The sequence below is a fragment of the Muscardinus avellanarius genome (genome assembly GCF_963383645.1).
Source record: "Muscardinus avellanarius genome assembly, chromosome: 17".
NCBI lineage: Eukaryota > Metazoa > Chordata > Mammalia > Rodentia > Gliridae > Muscardinus > Muscardinus avellanarius.
Window position 1 is genome coordinate 39128184 of NC_137803.1, and position 18732 is coordinate 39146915.

General features: G+C 43.3%; 1 protein-coding gene across 5 annotated transcripts in view; it reads right to left on the reverse strand.

Annotated features, from left to right (window-relative positions):
- Positions 1–18732, reverse strand: part of FHOD3 (formin homology 2 domain containing 3) — a gene marked incomplete at both ends in the record, with an annotated part of 515230 nt that overhangs the window by 136246 nt on the left and 360252 nt on the right. For all 5 annotated transcript variants that reach the window (XM_080714776.1, XM_080714775.1, XM_080714774.1 and 2 more), the window contains one exon: positions 14936–15177. In XM_080714776.1, coding sequence (XP_080570902.1) covers positions 14936–15177 — 242 coding nt within the window. The remainder of the gene's footprint in view (positions 1–14935; positions 15178–18732) is intronic.

Genomic DNA, 18732 nt, shown 5'->3' on the forward strand with positions numbered 1-18732 from the left:
TTCTCATGTTTGGCTTAGTGATTGATATTTAAGAATGTGTGTCATGTACATTATGGAATTTCCCTCCCCCATAATTCTCAGGTTTCTATTTTTGCTCATCTTTGAGTTCTCCTTCCTCATCTAGAGTTCCTCCTATGAAGATGGATTATTTGGATACAGGGTTCAAAAGCATTGATCCACCATAGGTTTCAAAAGTGTGAGATACTGCCCTCTAGGGGAACTGGAAAGAAATAGAGATATATAAAAAAGAAATTTGTCACTGCATCTTTAGGTTTATTTGCTTAAAGAAGATAGATTTCAACCATTTTGTTTTGACCTTAGTGCAAAGTGAGAGATTGAGATCTGATTTCATTCCCCTACATATGGATATCCAATTTTTCCCAAAATCATTTGTTGAGAAGACTGTCTTTTCTCCACAGCCTATTTTTGGCTCCTTTGTCAAAAACCAAATGGCTGTTGTGCCTGGGCATCTCTTAAGCATCTGGAGAGGCCAGGCTATGGAATACTGAGGCAGACGGAGCCAATCCAAGGGGAGAGGAGGGGAGGTCACCGCATGCCACACAATGAGCAGATCATGTCATTCAGGGCCTTGCATAGAACCTGGTAAGTATTTTGTTTATGAGACTGGACCATGAAGATTTGAAGAGATGCCTTTCTGCCTGGTGGAAATCAGATGGAAGTGAGGGAGAGTGAAAAGGCCATGGATGGTAGCTATTGATGAAGGACCACTAGGATACATGGATAGCTTACGCTATGCCTAGAAGTTCCTAAACTTACTTGACTTATCCTCTTTTGAGAAAAATCGATCAGTGTCCCCCCCAAAAAATATCTACCTTCAGTGTAAAAACTGCATTGCAATTATACATCATAGTGAGGTTCAATGTGATAAAATCATACATGCTCACAGCTCCTGAAGTATTTCCTTCCACATACCAGAGACTCCCCTCTCCTCCACACGTGTGTTTGTGAAACTGGTAGTATAATACTACTTTCACATATAGCCATATTATTTTAACTGCTTGCTTCCTTAGTCCTCTGTTTTCCTCTTCCTAATTCCCTCCCCAATACCTTTTCACCGCTGGACAGGTCTCTTTTTCTCTATTTTTAAAAGCCCCTTGTGCGTCTATTTTCTCTCTAGCTTCCACATATGAGAGAAAATATGCAACTCTTGATGTTCTGAAACTAGCGAATATCACTTAGCATAATATTTAGTTCCAGCCTTTTTCCTGCAAGTGACATGATTTTGTTCTTGATGGCTGAGTTGAATTCTGTATATATGCCACATTTTCTTTATTCATTCACTCGATGACAGACACCTGGGTTAGTTCTGTAATTCAGCTACTGTGGATTGTGTTGCTATAAACATGAATATACGTGTGTCGCTATAGTATTCTGACCTAAATTCTTTCGTAAAGGTACTGAGGTACTAGGTGGTGGCATTCCTAGTTTTTTGAGAAAGCTTCCATCCTTCCATCTTTTAGGATTCAGCTTAATGCCTTTGAAGGTTCTTGGACCAGTTCCATCCCACTAACCTCTTCTCCAAGGAATTTTCTTAATATTTAATTACAAGAAGTCAGACTCCCTTTAAAAATATAACATTACTGATGAAAGTTAAGAGCTCTCTGTCTAGAGATAACCACTGTTTTAAATTTGATGGGAAAATGTATAGTTTTTTTTTTTTTTGTTTGCGGTACTGGGGATGGAACCCAGGGGCATTTTACTGCAGAGCTACACCCACAGCCCTACTTTTTAGTCTTTATGATTTTAATCAGAGTCTCACTGAGTTGCAAATGGCCTCATTAAGTAGCTGAGGCTGTCCCTGAACCACGGTCCTCTGGTCTCCACCTCCCAAATGCTGGGATTACAAGCATGTACCACCACACCTGGCCACAGATTTTTTAAAAAATTGAAACATATTGTTCTACAATCTTTTTATTTAATAAATACAATTTGCCAAGCATGTTGGTACTTCTGGTATTCTGCATTTGTAACTGCTGGCTGCCTGTATCCTATAGATTGCCCATGTATTACTTATCTGCCAGACTTCAGTTATTAGTTATGTTGTATCAACTATCTCTACCTGTATACTTGTGTGCTTTTGCAAATTCTCCTCAGGGATATGTCCTTGCACCCCTGTGTTATGGAATGGATATGGAGTATCCCCTAGAGGTTAATCTTCAAGTCCGTCATGTTCAGAGGCGGGGATTTTAGGAAATGATTGGCTCATGAGAGAGCATTAACCTACTGATGGCTGAATGAACTAGGAGGAGGTGAGACTGACTGAAGGGTCCTGGGGTACATGGCTCTCAGGACTGTATCTTGTACAGTCCTGGCCCCTTTTCTCTCTGATTTCCTTGCTATCATGAGCTGACCACCACTGATACCCGCTTCTGTTTGGCTGCTCTGCCTCACCTCAAGTCCAAAGCTCTGAGACCAGCTGACCATGAACTCAAACCTCTAAAACCATGAGCAAAAATAAACCTTTCCTCTGTTTTTTCAGATATTTTGTCATATCAGTGAAAAGGTAACACATCCAGTTACCCTCTACCACACAGCCCTTTGCTCACTTCAAAAGCCCTCTTCCAAAGGTACATATATTTACTCACTATGACATTCATTTGCACTCTGACTTATTAAACTGTGAGCTTCATAAGGATTATTTTCTATCCTGAGTACTGAAAAAATATTCAGATCCAAGAATATGGTAGGCACCAAAAAAAAAAGCAACTATGAATTGAGCAAACGAATGAGTATGGTTTTGTTTCTTTTCCCAGAGCAAGTATTCCTGTATCAATAAATTCAGATAAGTAAATATTGAAGCTTATAAAATGTCAATCCCGCTGGGCATGGTGACACACACTTGTAATCCCAACATTTGGGAGGCTGAGACTGGAGGATCGCAGTTCACAGACAGCCTCAGCTACTTGGCGAGGCCCTTCACAACTCAGTGAGACCCTGTTTAAAATAAAAAAAAAAAAGACTAAAAAATAGGGCTGGAGGCAGTAGGATCATGGTTCATGGGCAGCCTCAGCTACTACTTAGTGAGGCCCTTTGCAAATCAGTGAGACTCCCATTTCAAAATAAAGAATAAAAAATAGGGCTAGGGGTGTAGCTTGGAGGTAGAATGCCCCTGGGTTCTATCCTGAGTTAAAAAAACAGGGCTGGGTATAGCTCGGAGGTAGAATGCCACTTGGTTCCATCCCCAGTAGTGAAAAAAAGTAAAATAAAATAAAATAGTCAATACAAGAAGTCTACTAACATAAATTACTCTGAAATAACATACCTGGTCTTAGATTTATTTTTTCTAAAGAATTGATGGCTTGCTCATTTATTTTCAGACAGGAGCTACTATGAATGTGGACCATAGTTCACAAATACAGGTAGGTCCAAGGCATATCCTAATTTTTTTATGACTTTGTGACCCAAATTACTCTTCTATTGGCAAGGCTTATTATAGATACTCCCCCCAAAATATAGAGAAATGCTTTTCAAGTCCAGTAAGTGTTTCACTTTGCAAGGCCAGCTGTGGCACACAACCATGACTCCCTTCCCCTCCCCTAGCCCCAGACCATTTAAGGATGTCTGGGAGATATGTCAGCACACGGCAGGCCCTGACTGGCCACTTCCTCGTGGGGGCTCATCACTAGTCAATTTTTAATCTCATGTTTATAAAACCAGAACTGCATGGATGGAACAAAAACCTCAGGAATGAAATTATTTCTCCAGGGCAATGTGGAGACTGTAATTGAGTATTCCTGGAGTATGATATAACCAGCTCTGGACTCCTCACTGTGTTGCTGTGTCTTTGGGAAGCATGCTCTTTCAGGATGATCTAAGGCACACAAGCTGCAAATAACCACTCCAATGGCGCCCAGGCTGCCTCTAGTCTCAGGGCACTGTTGGAGGGTGGGGCTCCCTGTTCTTTGCTTGGCTCTGCCTCGCAAGGATGTCTCTGGAGAAAACTGGTTCTCCTTGGGAGGCCTGCAGCCAGTCATTTGTTCTATTTATTTATTCCTATGTTGGGTACCTACATGCCAGTTTACATGGTTTATTTATTCAATCCTTATGGGAACCTCTGAGGTAGGTTCCCATAAGAATCATAGAGGCTCTACCTCTGTGATTGGTACCCCTATTCACAGATGTGGAGCTGAGGACAGGGAGGTGAAGGAATTTGCCCAGGGTCACAAAGATGGTAAGCCAGAACTGAAACCAGGGAGTACAATTCTAGAATCTCGCTCACTCCTGACCACTGGACTATGCTGCCTCTGCTTGTGATCAAGTCTTTGTGGCTGGAGAAAGCATGTTTCTGCTTTTTTCTTTTTCTTTTTTTTTTCTTTTTTTTTTTTGTGGTGCTGGGGATGGAACCCAGGGTCTTTCTACCTCCAGGCTATACTCCCAGACCCATTTTATATTTCATTTGGAAACAGGGCCTCACTAAGCTGCTGAGAGCCTCACTAAATAACTGAGGCTGGCTTCAAACCTGCACAATCATCCTGTCTTAGCCTCCCAAATATAGAGATTACAAGTGTGCGCTACCACGCCCGACACCTCCTCTTTAATAACTGGAAGAAGTCATCAACCATTCCTCAGAGTCTTCCTGAACACTGGTGGCTCTTCTGACCATACTTATGTGCACCTGGGGTCTGCCAGCTCTGATCCTTCACCCTGTCACTCTTCCCACCCATCCCACCAAGGTCCCACATTCACTAAGAGGATAATGGATGGGATAGATGTTACAGGGTACCACAAAATGAATTTGGATCATGAAGATGGCTCATGTTTATTCTGACCAGTCGCAGACATAAAAAATTACCTCATTTAGAAATATTAATTTTCAACATGAGCATGATGCATCTGTCATTGCCATCGGCCACTGAGCAGGAGTGAGACAAGCATGGCTTTAGGCCAGTCTGTCTTTGGGCCTGTGTTTTGCAATTTCCAATGCCTGGCCCCAAAGGGCTCACTTGCAAAGCCATTCACCAGCATCACCCGTGCCCAGTTGAGACTTCTTTTTTTGTGGTCACATGTGGCCTCTTCACCTACATGTTCAGATTTTATTTTCCTGTTTAACCTTTTTGAGTGCAGAGTTACCACACCACACTCCCTTTTCAGACTTTGTCAGCCTTTCCATGGCTGGATCCAATCAGCTCCACTTAGTACTGGATAAAAAGAACCCTGTTCTGCTTCCAAAGGGATCCTGCAAACTGCATGGGTCTAAAGAGAGAAGAGAGTCCTCTCCAGGAGGACCAACTCACTCTTACCTGCATGGACTGCCCAGGGAAAATCAAACTCCCCAACAAGGACTGTGAACATGCCACTTCCTGGTGACAGGTGTGGATTGTAGAAAGTGGGGCTTGAACAGGTCAAAGGGAAACAAGCCTGGCACAAAGAGACATGAGGCATAAATCCGGAGAACGTGAATCATGCGTGCCTGTGCTCTGAAGTGTGTTCACCACCACTCCCAGGTGAACAGTTCAGGTCTTCCTGAAACCTGATAGATACCACAGGAGTCCTCTCTAGCTTGAGAAACTTTCACTCTCTAAGATAACTGATTTAAAGGTCCACTGACTTGGAAAATGTGCAATGGTCTGTTTCTGCATTTCACGAGATGATGATTCTGCACTTTCTTCCCCAGGGATTCATCATGTGCATCTCTGCTCATCTGCTCTGTGTTTCCCAGGTTGTGGCCTGGGTTTCATCTATCATCCACAGGTATTTGATTTCCAAAAATGCTTATTCACCTGATTGTGGGGTTTCCTGCATGCCTCAAAATTTAACCTGTCCAAAGCATACCTGGTATTTACAGCCGACTCATGAAACTCATGACCTGAGGTTACTGGTGGCCTGGGAATCAGCTCAGATTTCACTAACCCAGTCACTGTCCTACAAACGACGCCCTGCATCTCATTATCCTGCCCTACTACTTGTCATCTCTGGATGTAGCTCCAGCCCTGCTGGTCTTCTGGTCTGCAGCCTGCTCCCCACCATTCTCCCAGCTGACCCCCACTTCTCCACTTGAAACTCACCATAGCTCTGCTCAGTTTTAAGGATAAAACCCTGGCACCTTCCTCAGAATCTACAAAGATACCCAAATTCAATTCAGCAAAGTCCAGTCCCTCAAGAAATCTATAATCTGGTCACATGAATTTTCAAGAATTCAGAAATCCTGTCCCACCAAGTCAGGAGCTTTATGAAATAGCTTCTTCCTCAGGCCTCAATGCTCATCTTTACTTGGGGCAGGTTCTCTCATTTCCAATGGAATCGCCCTTCTCCCCACACTTGTCCCCTGCAGCCCACCGTCTATTCCTCAGTACTCAGGAAGAGCCTCAGACATCTCTGAATCACTAGCTCTAGTCCAATCATACCTATATTTCAGGAGGTCACAGCCCTTGTCAGTGAATCCCATTTATAACAAATCTTTTACCATCAGATAAATCTTCCCAAGTAGCTACTTGCTGCTCAGGGCACCAGCAGTTATTCATCTGGTTGTTGTGAAATCCTCTAGTGTGTTTATGTCAGTGCACAAAATATTCTCTCCAGTTTACTTAACAATCACCTTCTTTAATAGAACAGCATCCGGGAAAGCTCCAGGGCATGGAGTGACTAGCAGCAACACGGGGCAAAGCACACCTTTGCGCTCTCTTCACTCTCCTACCTCCCTCTTAAAGAGGTATCATCATCCCAAGTCTCCACAGGAGGAGACTGAGGTCAGACCTGAAGGCCACACCTCTGCTCCAGCCATCACATCTCCTTCTTGACTGTATGTGGTCAAATGAGCCCCAGGAGCCATGACAGAACAGGTAACTGAGTCACAGAGTTTGTAGGTTAATGTTATATAATGCCTAGATGTCTCATACTATGGTTTGCCCTTATAATTTGATTGCTCACTGCCAATTGCTTCCAAGAAAGAGACAGGGTGACTTCTCTATTCTGCTGCAGACACTGCAGGTAACCGATGAACCTAACTATAAGCCTGGCAATAAATCCTTGGCTGAAGCATGAGAAAGCAGACAGCAAGGTGCTGCCCTGGAACTAGGCACACAGACATGTCTCCTTCCTGTTGAAATGTGGGAAGATGAGCTCACCCACCCAGTGGGTTCTGTAATTAAGCTTCCCCATTTGCCCACTGCTTCCTTTGGCTTCTGGGGAGATGCCAATACCCTTCCCCATTCCTTCAGGAACAGAGAAAATGGCATCTCCTCCCTGCTGCTCCCACCCAGAGGCTCAGCCCCAAGGCTTGGCTCATTCACCACACCACCCACTGGGCCATGAATTGGTGTGTGAGCCCCTGAAACAGAAGATTTAAGGCCTTGCTTCTCTCAAGCTTCCAATAGTTGACAGTCAACTGTGGCTTCCTTTCAACCAGGAGTTTCTGTTCTCTATACCTTCCTTCCTCCATCACCAGTGTAACACTTAACAGGAGAGGCATATTCCAATGTTGTGCCATTGCCTTGAACATTTCAGAACTCCTTTTTGAAAACCATCTTTTGTACCTATTTATGAGAAAACCAAGCAAGCCAATACAATTGTTTCAGGAATAAATTCAATAAAAAAATACCTCATTAGGATTACCAAGTTCAGGAAAACATTTGTTTTCAATAGTATTTTTGCTATCTCAACAAATCTAATTCATCCTCAAAAGATACAACATTGTCACACTGAACACATCCTAGATCAGAGAGTGGCTCCAGGGATGTCTGCTCCAGAGTGCAGGGTCTGGACCACTGCCTGGGCCCCACCCTGGAAGCACCACTCTCACCTCTATCACTTGCAGCAAGGTCCTTCTCCCTCTGTACCTCAGTCTCCTCATGTGTAAAGTGGAAAGGACATGCCTTCCTTCTTTATGGAGTTTATTGCACTAGGAGAATTGCTTAGCACAGGAACCAGGACAAAGTGAGTCCTCTGGAAGCGCAGGTCACACCCGACTGCTGTTTTTACTCACCCTCCACCCCAACAATGAAGTGATCATAGCAGAGCATTTACTAGGAAAACACAGAGAAGCTATATCTAGAAAGAGAATGCACGTTCTGGAGCAAGCATGACCTCTGAAGGCCACACAGAAAAAGAAACACATGATGGACACGCTAACAGCAACATCACAGATTTTGTGAGCGACATCACGGATTTTGTGGAAAGATACTTGAGTGACAGAAATGAAATGATCAATATTTAAAATGTGTAAAGAGGCTGGGTGTGCTGGTGCATGCTTATCATCTCTTTGTATCTAAATATTTCTCTAAGAAAAACAGAGTTGCTACACATCAACTAAAACAGGCAAGTTATGCAGGAGATGAATGAGCAAAGGATATAAATTGGCAATACCTAGAAAACGAAATGTCAACAGCATGAAACAATTAAAGATGTACGATTCAGGAGTGATAAAAATGCAAATGAAAATGCTGAGTTAACCCATTTTACATTTGAGAATTATAAAAATTACCCAACTCATAATGTCCAGTGCTGGTAATGGTATAGAAAAAAAGACCAATAATAGGCTGATAGTGGGAAAGTAAACTAGAACAGCTGTTTGAAAGAGAAATGTGGTGCTATCAATATTTAAAATATAAGTGTTCTTTGATTTAGAATTCTACTACTGAGCCAGTCATGGTGGTGCACACCTGTAATTTGATACTTGGAAGGTTGAGACAGGAGGAGCACAAATTCAAGGGCAGCCTCAGCAACGGAGGAAGGCTCTTAGCAACTTAGTGAGATCCTGATTCAAAATAAATAAAATAGAGTTAGGAATGTAGCTCAGAGGTAGATGCCTCTGGTTTCAGTCCCTAACACCACACACACAAAAATATTTTTATCCTAAAAAAGTGAAAATGCACAAGTATGTGTATATCTGTGTTCATTATAGCAAGTTTGGTGCTAGGAAAAAGTGGAGTCAGGCCATTGTTGTCCTATGGCATATTTATATAATGGAACACTAAGGCGGTAATTTTTTTAAATGTATTGATAGAAGAAATGTGGAAGCAATAAAAAAATGGTGGTATATACATTTACTAATTATTTCCTCATTCCAAATATCTAGTATATTTCTATAGAATCACAGAAATAAGGGCAGTTAAATAGAATGGTAAAGGCATGGACAGACCAACAGATGGACAGCCAACGAACATGTTGGCTAGGAGTTATTTCAACTCCTTGTGTCTCAGTCTCCCTTCCTGTAACATGACAAAAGTGGTATCTGTCCCAGGAGGTAATGGAAAGAAGGGAGGTAGTCTACCACAAGTGCCTAGCAGAAAGCCTGGAAGTTCTCAATAAAGGTTAATCGTTGTTGCAGTCGTTATTGTTATTGAGCTGCTATTTTATTCAACACCTACCATGAATACATGGTTACACTGGGACAAGGATCTGAACTCACTTCTGCTTCAACATATCCATCCTCAACATATCCATCCTATGTACACCACCATGGGGAGTCCAAATGCCACCCTAGTGAAGACTTGTGAACACTGTGAGCACTCCTCTATTCATTAAGTGCCATGACCGACTCTTGCTCTCCAGGGATGGACTGAGCTCTTGATACTCTGTCCCTGAACCCTACACCTCTGCTAAGCTCCTTCTCCTCCTGCAGCTTGGGTGGCTAACTAATCCCTGGTCAATACTCTAATCCTACAGCCCCTCTGGGCATGGTCTCTCCTGGTTCACCTTCTCCAGGGCCAGTTGAGGCCAGGCCATATCTTCTCTCTGTTGCCTGAGGGTCAAGGATGTCTGTAGTCACACTACTGGGTTTCTGACTGCAAGATCAAGGCTTAGTCCCAACCTGGATACTGCCCCGGGCCTGTAGTCATATCCCAATCACTTTGCAACTTATTAGAAAGAAGACTTCTGTGCCACATCAAATTTTCTATTATCCTTATCCCTAAGTCCAACTTACATGGAAATGAAGAAATTCTAGTATTGAACTTTTTTACTTCTCTGACCACCACATGACAACAGAAGCAGCCAAGAGGATGCTGTCCATGGCTGCCCTTCAGTGCTGCTCCCTCTACTCCACGGGAACAGCTTTGGTAATAGTGGCCTGTGTTCATACTCCTCTGAACAGGTCTGTGAAGCCTGGCTGTAGGATATCACACCTCTGCTATATAAACAGCGTTCTGTCTTGCCAATTTGTTGCAGCCCAGTGTCACATTTCAGGATGTCAATTTGTTGAGATTTTTTAGATGTGCAGCTGATTAGAACTGGCTCTGTTTGTTTACTGAGAGAAGCATGAGATTAGTTCCAGCCTTTGGTTCCTGAAGAGAGTTCTGCATATTCCCTGAAAAATTTGAAGGGTGACACTCTGCTAAATTAGAGTGAACACAAAAACCAGAAAAAGAAGTCTACTGTAAACTAGGTAGCTCAGAGTAATCAGTCAGCTGCTGAAAGCATTCTACAGCCCCTCACTATTAAATACTGCCTCTATGACATTTGTATTTAAAATTCCAGTGAAGTCTATTTAACTAGTAATGCCTTCTATGGACCTCATTTTAACTGATTTGTAATATTCTCTGAAAAATGTCAATGTTGACTGCTGCACATGAACAATTTCAGTAGGTCTTCAGAGTTTCATGTGATTCTAAGAAAGCTACCCTTCCCAAGAGCCAAGACACTCCCCAATAGCCAAGACACTTGACTATAATTTTTATTGTCAATTTTCTGCTACCACTAAGGCAGGGTTTCTCAGTTTAAGTACTGTTGATATAGACACTCTTTGTTTGATGAGGGTTTGTCCTGTGCGACACAGAACAGCATTCCTGGATTCTATCCATTAGATATCAGCAGCACTCTCACCCAAGCTCCAGTTATGGCAACTAAAAACGTGTCCAGGGGTTCCTCTTAAGAAACCCCTGGAGCTAATCCCAGCTTGCCTTCACCTCCTCAATTGTCCAACCTTTCCTGAATCCCTCACCAGCCTCCTCACCCCCATGACTGTGTGTGTCCTTCATCTGCCTTGTCTCCTGCCCTTCCCCAGCTTCTTCAGCTTCCACTACTCCCTGGGAACTCGTGACTGACCATCAGCAAGATCCCCTATAACAACGATCTCTTCACAGAATATCCCTTTAGCTGTCTGGACCTACCCCTAAACCTAAGAATCCTGTTCCCTACAGCCCTCTCACCTGATAGTGAGTACAGTGAGCTCTTCCGTTACCCCACATGCTCCTCGTTTTGCCAATTCCAGGCCACTTCCCTCAGTCTGCCTAGAGGCCTAGCCCCTGAGAACTGGGGCTGGCACACTACAGCCTGCTTGGCCCACCAGCTGTTGTTTGTAGTCTGTGAGCAGAGAATGGTGTTTATCTTTTTAATGGTTGAAAAAAATTAAGAGAATAATATTTCATTGCATGTGAATTCAAATCTCAGCATCCATAAATAAAACTCTGGTGTGCAGCCCTCCTCACTTGCTGTCCTCTTGTTGTTATTGTTGTTGTGGCACAGAAGCACAGTTCTGTTCAGCAGTTGCAACACAGATTGTCTGACCGGCAAAGCTTAACTTACCTACTGCCTGGCCCTGGGAGAGAAAGCTTGCAGATCCCTGCCTCTGGGGCACATGGCACTAAGTCTGTACCTTCCCCACCAACCAGCTGTCATCAGCCACTACCTGCCAGGTCACTGTTCCATATACATTAAAATACACACATGACTGAATGCTGCATGGTACAATGGCTAACATCGGTAACTGAATGAAGTTCAGAATTACCTCCAGAGTTTGGAATGTTGTGTGGAAATCAACAGGATGAAATTAACAGTTCACGCACTAAGTCCTAGGCAGTATTCAGTGTCAGAAAGATTGGCATACAGCACACAAAGAGGCCTACTTTGTAGTGACAGAGAAAATGTCAGGATGAACTGGAAACAACTGGGAAGGGAAGTTGGTCAGGGGCTTTATTAATGTACAGAAATGTTCACAGATAGGACAGGGTACTTAGGAAAGAGCAGGAGCCTGCAAGTTACACTCCATCTCTTGGTTCCCCCTTTGAGCTAGACAAACTTTAAGAACTTTTTAGTCCCAAGAGTGATTATACACTCTGACAATTTAAATCAGACACACTGGTTTTATTTTGTTTTGTTCTGCTAATTAGATGCCCCAAACTATTTTTGGTAATAAAAATCAACCCAATATTTCTTTCTTCCAATCAAATCTGTAAACTTTAAGTGCACAGATGAAACTCATTATGGCACACACAGTCACGTACACAGTCACATAAAGATGCTTTTAGCTGATAGATGACCAATAAACTCCTACCTTACTTGGCAAGTGCCCAATTGGGAACTCTTAAGACAGCAAAGCAAAGCAATATGAATTTAGACTCTTACTAGTCCTTACTAGAACAAGAACATATATCTTAGCAGGATTATATCTAGAGAAGATTTGGAAATTTTTCTCCTCTTTAGTTCTCTTTGAATTTTTATACTTATCATAATAAAAATATAGTTGCATGGTACATAAATCAAATATTCTCTCTAAAACATCAGAAGTGTGAATCTCATTCAGAGAATATTTTTAGGGTATTTGGCTGGAAAGTAGCTTTGAAGATTAAGAGTCAAGAGTTAAGACTCAGGCTTAGCACAGAGCTCAGCCTACCCTCGGACTGCCATTCAGCCCAAGTCACCAATCCCATATGTTTTTCCACCTATACAATGGATACACTTGAATCCTATAGAGGATCACTGTGAGAATGAAATTCAAGGGATGTAAGAGGGTGACCATCTGAGTGGAGAGCATCTAATACATGGTAAAATAGAATGAATTCCTTTCTACTCTTTTGAATACTTCTATCTTCTTTTCAAAAGTATGGACATCACTTGTGCCATGATAAAATCCAGCCTTAAGTTCCTCGCCTGTGGAAGTTGCAGGTATATTGCTGTAAGCTAGCAGTAGGATGACCAGGACATTCACACAGATGGGATCACTCTAGGTCAGGCCTGCTCCTCTGCCTCTCCAGGTATGCAGTGGATGGCTTGATTCTTAGGTACCCTTGCAAGGTGCAGATGTGGAGCAGGTGACTAAGCTCTGGGCACAGTGCTCCCATTATGCGTCTTTCAATTCCCTTTGCATTTTACTTTCACCTTGAGAAAAAATTGTACAGTGACTTTGAGACGGCAGGCACCATCCCTTCGTAGATGAAGTCACTTTGGAATCACAAATCTGTAGCTGTTTCCAATCTCTAGGAGCTAGAAAGTACATTCTTCTCAAATGCTACCACATTTACATTAAAGCGATAATTTCAGCAAAACAAAAATGTTGTCCTTTTATAAATGAATGACATTGAAATATGTGTCTCTGGCCTCCTGTTCCTATTTTTACTGAACTCCAAACTTTGAGACTATGAACTGTGCCCAGCATGGTCCCCTTCACTACTGTCATACTTGACAACTTCTTGCAAGGCCCTGTCACATGAACTCACAATGTCTGAAAAATATAACAAGAAATAGGACAAGACAAGTCAGCCACAGAGAACAAATACCTTGGACAAGGCTCACCCTACTCCTACCCTCAGCATCTTCAGTGGCTTTAAAGAGAGATGTTTTCCCAAAAGTTGTGTGCATTGTCCTCAACTCTCTCCATAGTAACTTCTCAAGCTAGGAGCAGTGCAGGGAGAAAGCTTCTGGTGTCTGTTGTTTGGGCACTGGCTGAGCTATTTCAAGATTCTAGACCACGGAGAGCAACACTAATGGTCAATGTTCTCTTTCTTCAATCTGTTTGTAAGTGTAGGTCTTCATTTTTACCCAAAGAGAGCTGGTTGTACTCAGGGTTCCCAGCAACAGAAATACCCATAGAAGGAGGGCCCCTGGAGGGAGGATGTAGACAAGGATGGACCACACATGCTGTTCTCAGACCATGTCCTCTCCTTCCTGGATAGCAGACACCAAGGAGTGTGGTCCAGTACATGACCATGGTGATTCCATGAGTACCAGACTGCTTGGGCCACCTCTTAGTAATGGATGTGGTGGGATATCCCTTCAAAGATGGAGAGGAGGGACACATCTTGATGGCTGACTTTCTTAAGGTCATCCAACTCTGAGCTATTTTCTTCCTCACCATGTAGGTGGGTGACCTAAATTTGGTTCCCAGGAGTATCTCCATGATGGGGGAGACATGGGCATGGTTTCCACCCCACCAGAAGCAGGCAGTGGACAGGTCAGTCAGCCCTGAGTGGCACGGATGGTCCACAAAGCCCATCATCTCAGTGAATGGACAGCATTCACTTGGGGACAGACAACTGGACCCAAACCTAGGGAGTATGGCAATTCTTTTGTTGTGTGTTTTTCAGAACCATGCTGGGCTTTCAAAAATGTGACCAAACTTCATATTTGGAACTTTTGTATTTTCTTACAGAATTGTCTATATTTCTATTTTTTCCTACTTAACTTTCTCATTCTATCTTCCAGCAAATATATGAGGTTAATAAAAACAAAGATCATATCTTTTCTAATTATGTATCTTCATTTTTTGAACAGTTCTGACCTACAATGAACTCTCAGTAAAAAATGTTCACTGAATGACTGACTAAATGACAGAATAAATCTTTACTGAAATATAAATAGATGAATATGTTTAAACTTTATACAGGTTTTTCTACTTAACTAAAACCAGTCTTGTATGTTGCCACAAGTATCTCAAGAGTCTCATAGTCTCTTGTTTATGTGGTAGTATATCATTACTTCTAGACCAAACTTTTGTGTTTTGGATTGTTTCCCATCTTATAAAATGGCTTCTCTGAATAGATATTGAGATGTTAAGTAACATAAAAACACAGGTGACTAAAGATAAGTTCGGGGGTTTGTGAGGTTGAGTCTCTGTGGACCACCCAGGGCCACCTGGCATGAGAAGTTCCCCAGGACTGAGGCCAGTCAGAGCTGTCCAGCAGGGAGGAGAGAGTGGTGGGCACTGGCCCAGGGGCACCCTCCCTCTTCTCAGGGGTCCTCTGCACCCCTCCCCGCCACTCACTTTTCACAGAGATCTCGCACTTGGCTGGGCCTGAAGGTGGGCGCTGACTGGGTGCAGGGGCTCGTGGGGGCTGACAGCGGGCTCTTGATGTTCTGTATGGAGTGCCTGCGGCTCCGTCTGCGGTCCAGGCCCTGGTGCTCACCCCCGCTGCCACCGGAACACACGCTGGCCCTCCTGCGGTCCCTGAGGCCACTGGGGGGCGGCTCCATGGTCTCATCACCATCCTCCTGCCTGAGCGCCACCTGAAAAAGCAGAGTACACCCACAGCAAGGTCAGACTTGGTCTTTCCCTGGCCTTGGCCGAGGCTTTGAACATCAGGATCTCCCTCTGGCGGATGTACTGCTGCCTCCTCCCAATCCATAGGCCGGCGTCTCACCACAAGACCTTCCAACCTCATACGTCCAGAAGTACATACAGTGTACAAACTGGAAGGTGGAGCCTCTGAGAGTTCCTCCAGTGAAGCGAATACAAAAAGGACAGCTGATGCCATGAGGAATCTGAGAAGCATTTGTAATTACTGGAGGCCTAATTTACGCCAGGCTCCAGCGTTTCCATTTCCAGGCCTTCATCTTTTCCTTTTTCCCTGTGGCTCTCATCTGACCCAGAAGGCAGAGACCCTCCTGAAGTCTCGTGGGTGTGCACCCTGATTACTCCTGAGCCACTTCTCCCAAAGACAGTGCTCAGAAAAGCCTAGAAGAGGCAAGAGCCGTAAGACCTGGGAGAGGAGGCCGCATGTGCTGCTGGGTTTCAGACTCCCAGCTGACAGCTGCTGAGCTCTGGGGCTAGGTTCAGCACCTAGCTTCAGGGTCCAGGTGGTACCTCTAGTTACAAAAAGTGAGCAAGGGAACCTAGACACACAAACACAAAGCAAGTAACAGAAATACACTTGACCTTTAGAATAAAGCATTTCTTAATGTCCTCTTTAAAGTGACTCATATTCATACAGAGAACTGGCTTACACCCAGCCAAGTCTGCTTTCATGGGGAAACCTGAGCCACCTGGCACCATACCCTTCTCCCCGTGCCGCCTTCCAAGGGATGCTTTAGCCCCCAGTCATGCTGATACGCCCTGCTGAGACCAAGACCCAGCTTGGCCAGCTCATAATCTTCCTCCATCCTGAATCGGCTTCCACAGCTCAGCAGCTCTAGTTAGAACTCGCTGCCTACCCTCTCCTATAACTCCCCCTGCTCTCCTCCTCAGCTGCCCTCATTTCTTCCAGGCATAGGCAAGCTATGCTCACCTGCACTTCTGGTTTCTTCAGTCTTTTTCTTTTTCTTTTCTTTGGTACTGGCAATTAAACCCAGGGACATTTTATCTCTGCACTTTACCCCTATCCCTTTTCACTTTTTATTTTGAAACAGTCTCACTAAAATGCTGAGGCTGGTCTCAAATGGGAAATTCTCCTGTCTCAGCCACCTAAGTACTGGGATTATAGGCATGCACCACCATCACCAGGTTCTTTGGTCTTTTATGCCTATGTTCTCTAAAGCTGGGCAGTAAAAAGAGTAGCAGTTTCAGTGCTATGTGTGTATGCTGGCTGTGCCACTAATAAATCAGGTTTTGTCTGTTGAAAATTGCATGCCCTATCTCTGGCTCACTAGTGAGAACAGTATTGTGCTTGCAGGTTTGTGATAAGGATAACTGGTATCAGGCATCTAGGTCAGAGCTTCTTCTTTGTGTCTGGTATTTAAGCAATATAACTGCCCTCCTCCGACCCAAGCTCTGAGATGAAGTGGCCCAATACACCCATCATTTTCTCCATTGCAGAGAACAAGCAGGTTAGGCCATCTTTCAGGACAGCCTCAAACAAATCCAACAGTCTCCCTGACTACGTAGTCTCAAGTCCATAAATCATACAATCTATGTAGCTGTGTGGGTACTCAGAGCCTGTTCCTGCCATGTAAGCGAATGTAGAATAAAAAATATCCAGGTATTTGTGCATTCTGTATGGCTTTGACATCACATATTTATATAAAATACGGCCACTGTAAAGTCAACCACCCTATGTTCAAAGTTTTCACATTTGTGTTCATCTAACATGGTATATGGTTGGGTATAGAATGTCCTCTGAAGAGCTCATGTATTTATGTTCAAATTTGATATAATGAAGTCATGAGAGTTGCAGTGGGTTTACTGGCTGGTAACCTATGCAGATGGAGTGTGACTGGCGGATGTGGGTCTCTTGGGGTGTGGCCTTAGGGACACCTGACTTGCTCTCTTGCTTCTCGCCTCCATGATGTGAGAGTAGAACCCTTGCTTGCACCCTCTCTCTCTGCTTCCTGCTGTGATGCCCTAAACTCTGGGGATGTGGGCTGACATGGAATGAACATCTGAATCCTCCAAAAACTGTGAGAGAATAATTCTTCCTTTCTCTAGGTGTGTGGTCAGTTGTTTTGGATTACACCTGTGAGAATACTGACTGAGACAGAAGGCGAGCTGGGCTGAGGCCAGGCTGGCTGCTCGAACCCCAGTTCACAGGGCCCTTTCAGTACCTGAGACACACAGCCAATAAATAGGAGTGTGTCTACCTCCACCTGCCCCACCTCCTGCTTCCTCCCACCCCAGCTTTCAAATAAGATGGAGTTAGTATAAACTCATCCATATGACAGATACATTTCATAATAAGCTCTCAGATATATTTTAAAAATTGAATTGAAGGAAATTTAAATTGGCTATTTTATTCCTTTAGACTTTACTAGTTAAAAGTAATTTTGTAGCCAGACGTGGTGGCACATTGTAATCCCAGTATGTGGGAGGCTGAGACAGGAGGATCATGCAGGTTCGAAGCCAGCCTCAGCTACTTACTTAGTGAGGCTCTCATCAACTTAGTGAGACCGTTTCCAAATAAAATATAAAATAGGTCTGGGAGTATATCGTGGAGGTAAAAAGTCCCTGGGTTCCATCCCAGTACTACCAAAAAAAGTAATTTTGTGAATTTGAGGCAAGAATTAATAAGAGTTCACCTAAAGCTCTATCTTTACAAAATCTCACTGGAAATTTTTGTGTCTTGGGAGTTCCCTTCCCAAAGAAAAGAACTAAAAGTAAAATTATGCATTTGGTTAATTCTGTTTATCACCTTGAATTTAAAACTCTAAATGGCATTTTCCAGAGAAAGTTTAAGTATGATTGCATATTTTACCAAGTTTAAAAATTATGTTTCTAACCTACTATTTTCCCTTCAATTCTGATGCAAAAATTCTAGACCATTTGAACTTACTTTGACCTGAAGTGTTGATTCTGCTTCTTATTAAGCCCACATTTCCAATGATAAGATTAGGGTCTAAAGTAGAGTTCAGATACTTCTAATTCCTTATGTAACCTCAGAGGTCCAAGGATCAAATAACATCCCATTCACAGTTCCTTCCAGAGAGGAACACAGAGTATGCACAAAAAGAAATTCACTTGCATTAAGGAAGTGGGAAACAATCAGAAAGTTTAAATGAAAAGGAATATCTGAGGAAATTATCAAGGCAAAATTATGAAGTCAAATTCATTTGGGGCCTTCTAAATTTCAGATCCTTGATAAAGTATCTGTCTTTTAAGAAGAAGAAAAAGAAGAAAGAAGAAGAAAGGAGGAGGAGGAGGAAGAGGAGGAGGAGGAGGAGGAGGAGGAGGAGGAGGAGGAGGAACGGCAGCCTCAAGCTTGACAATCAGGGACAATGTACTATGAAATTTGGGGCTAGCATTCACTCATCTTTTTGTCTCTACAATAATAAATCTATAGTCACCAGTGATGACAAGAAGAGAGACTTGACATCCACTGACAAGGCTACAGTGGCATTTCCAGATTCTTTGGA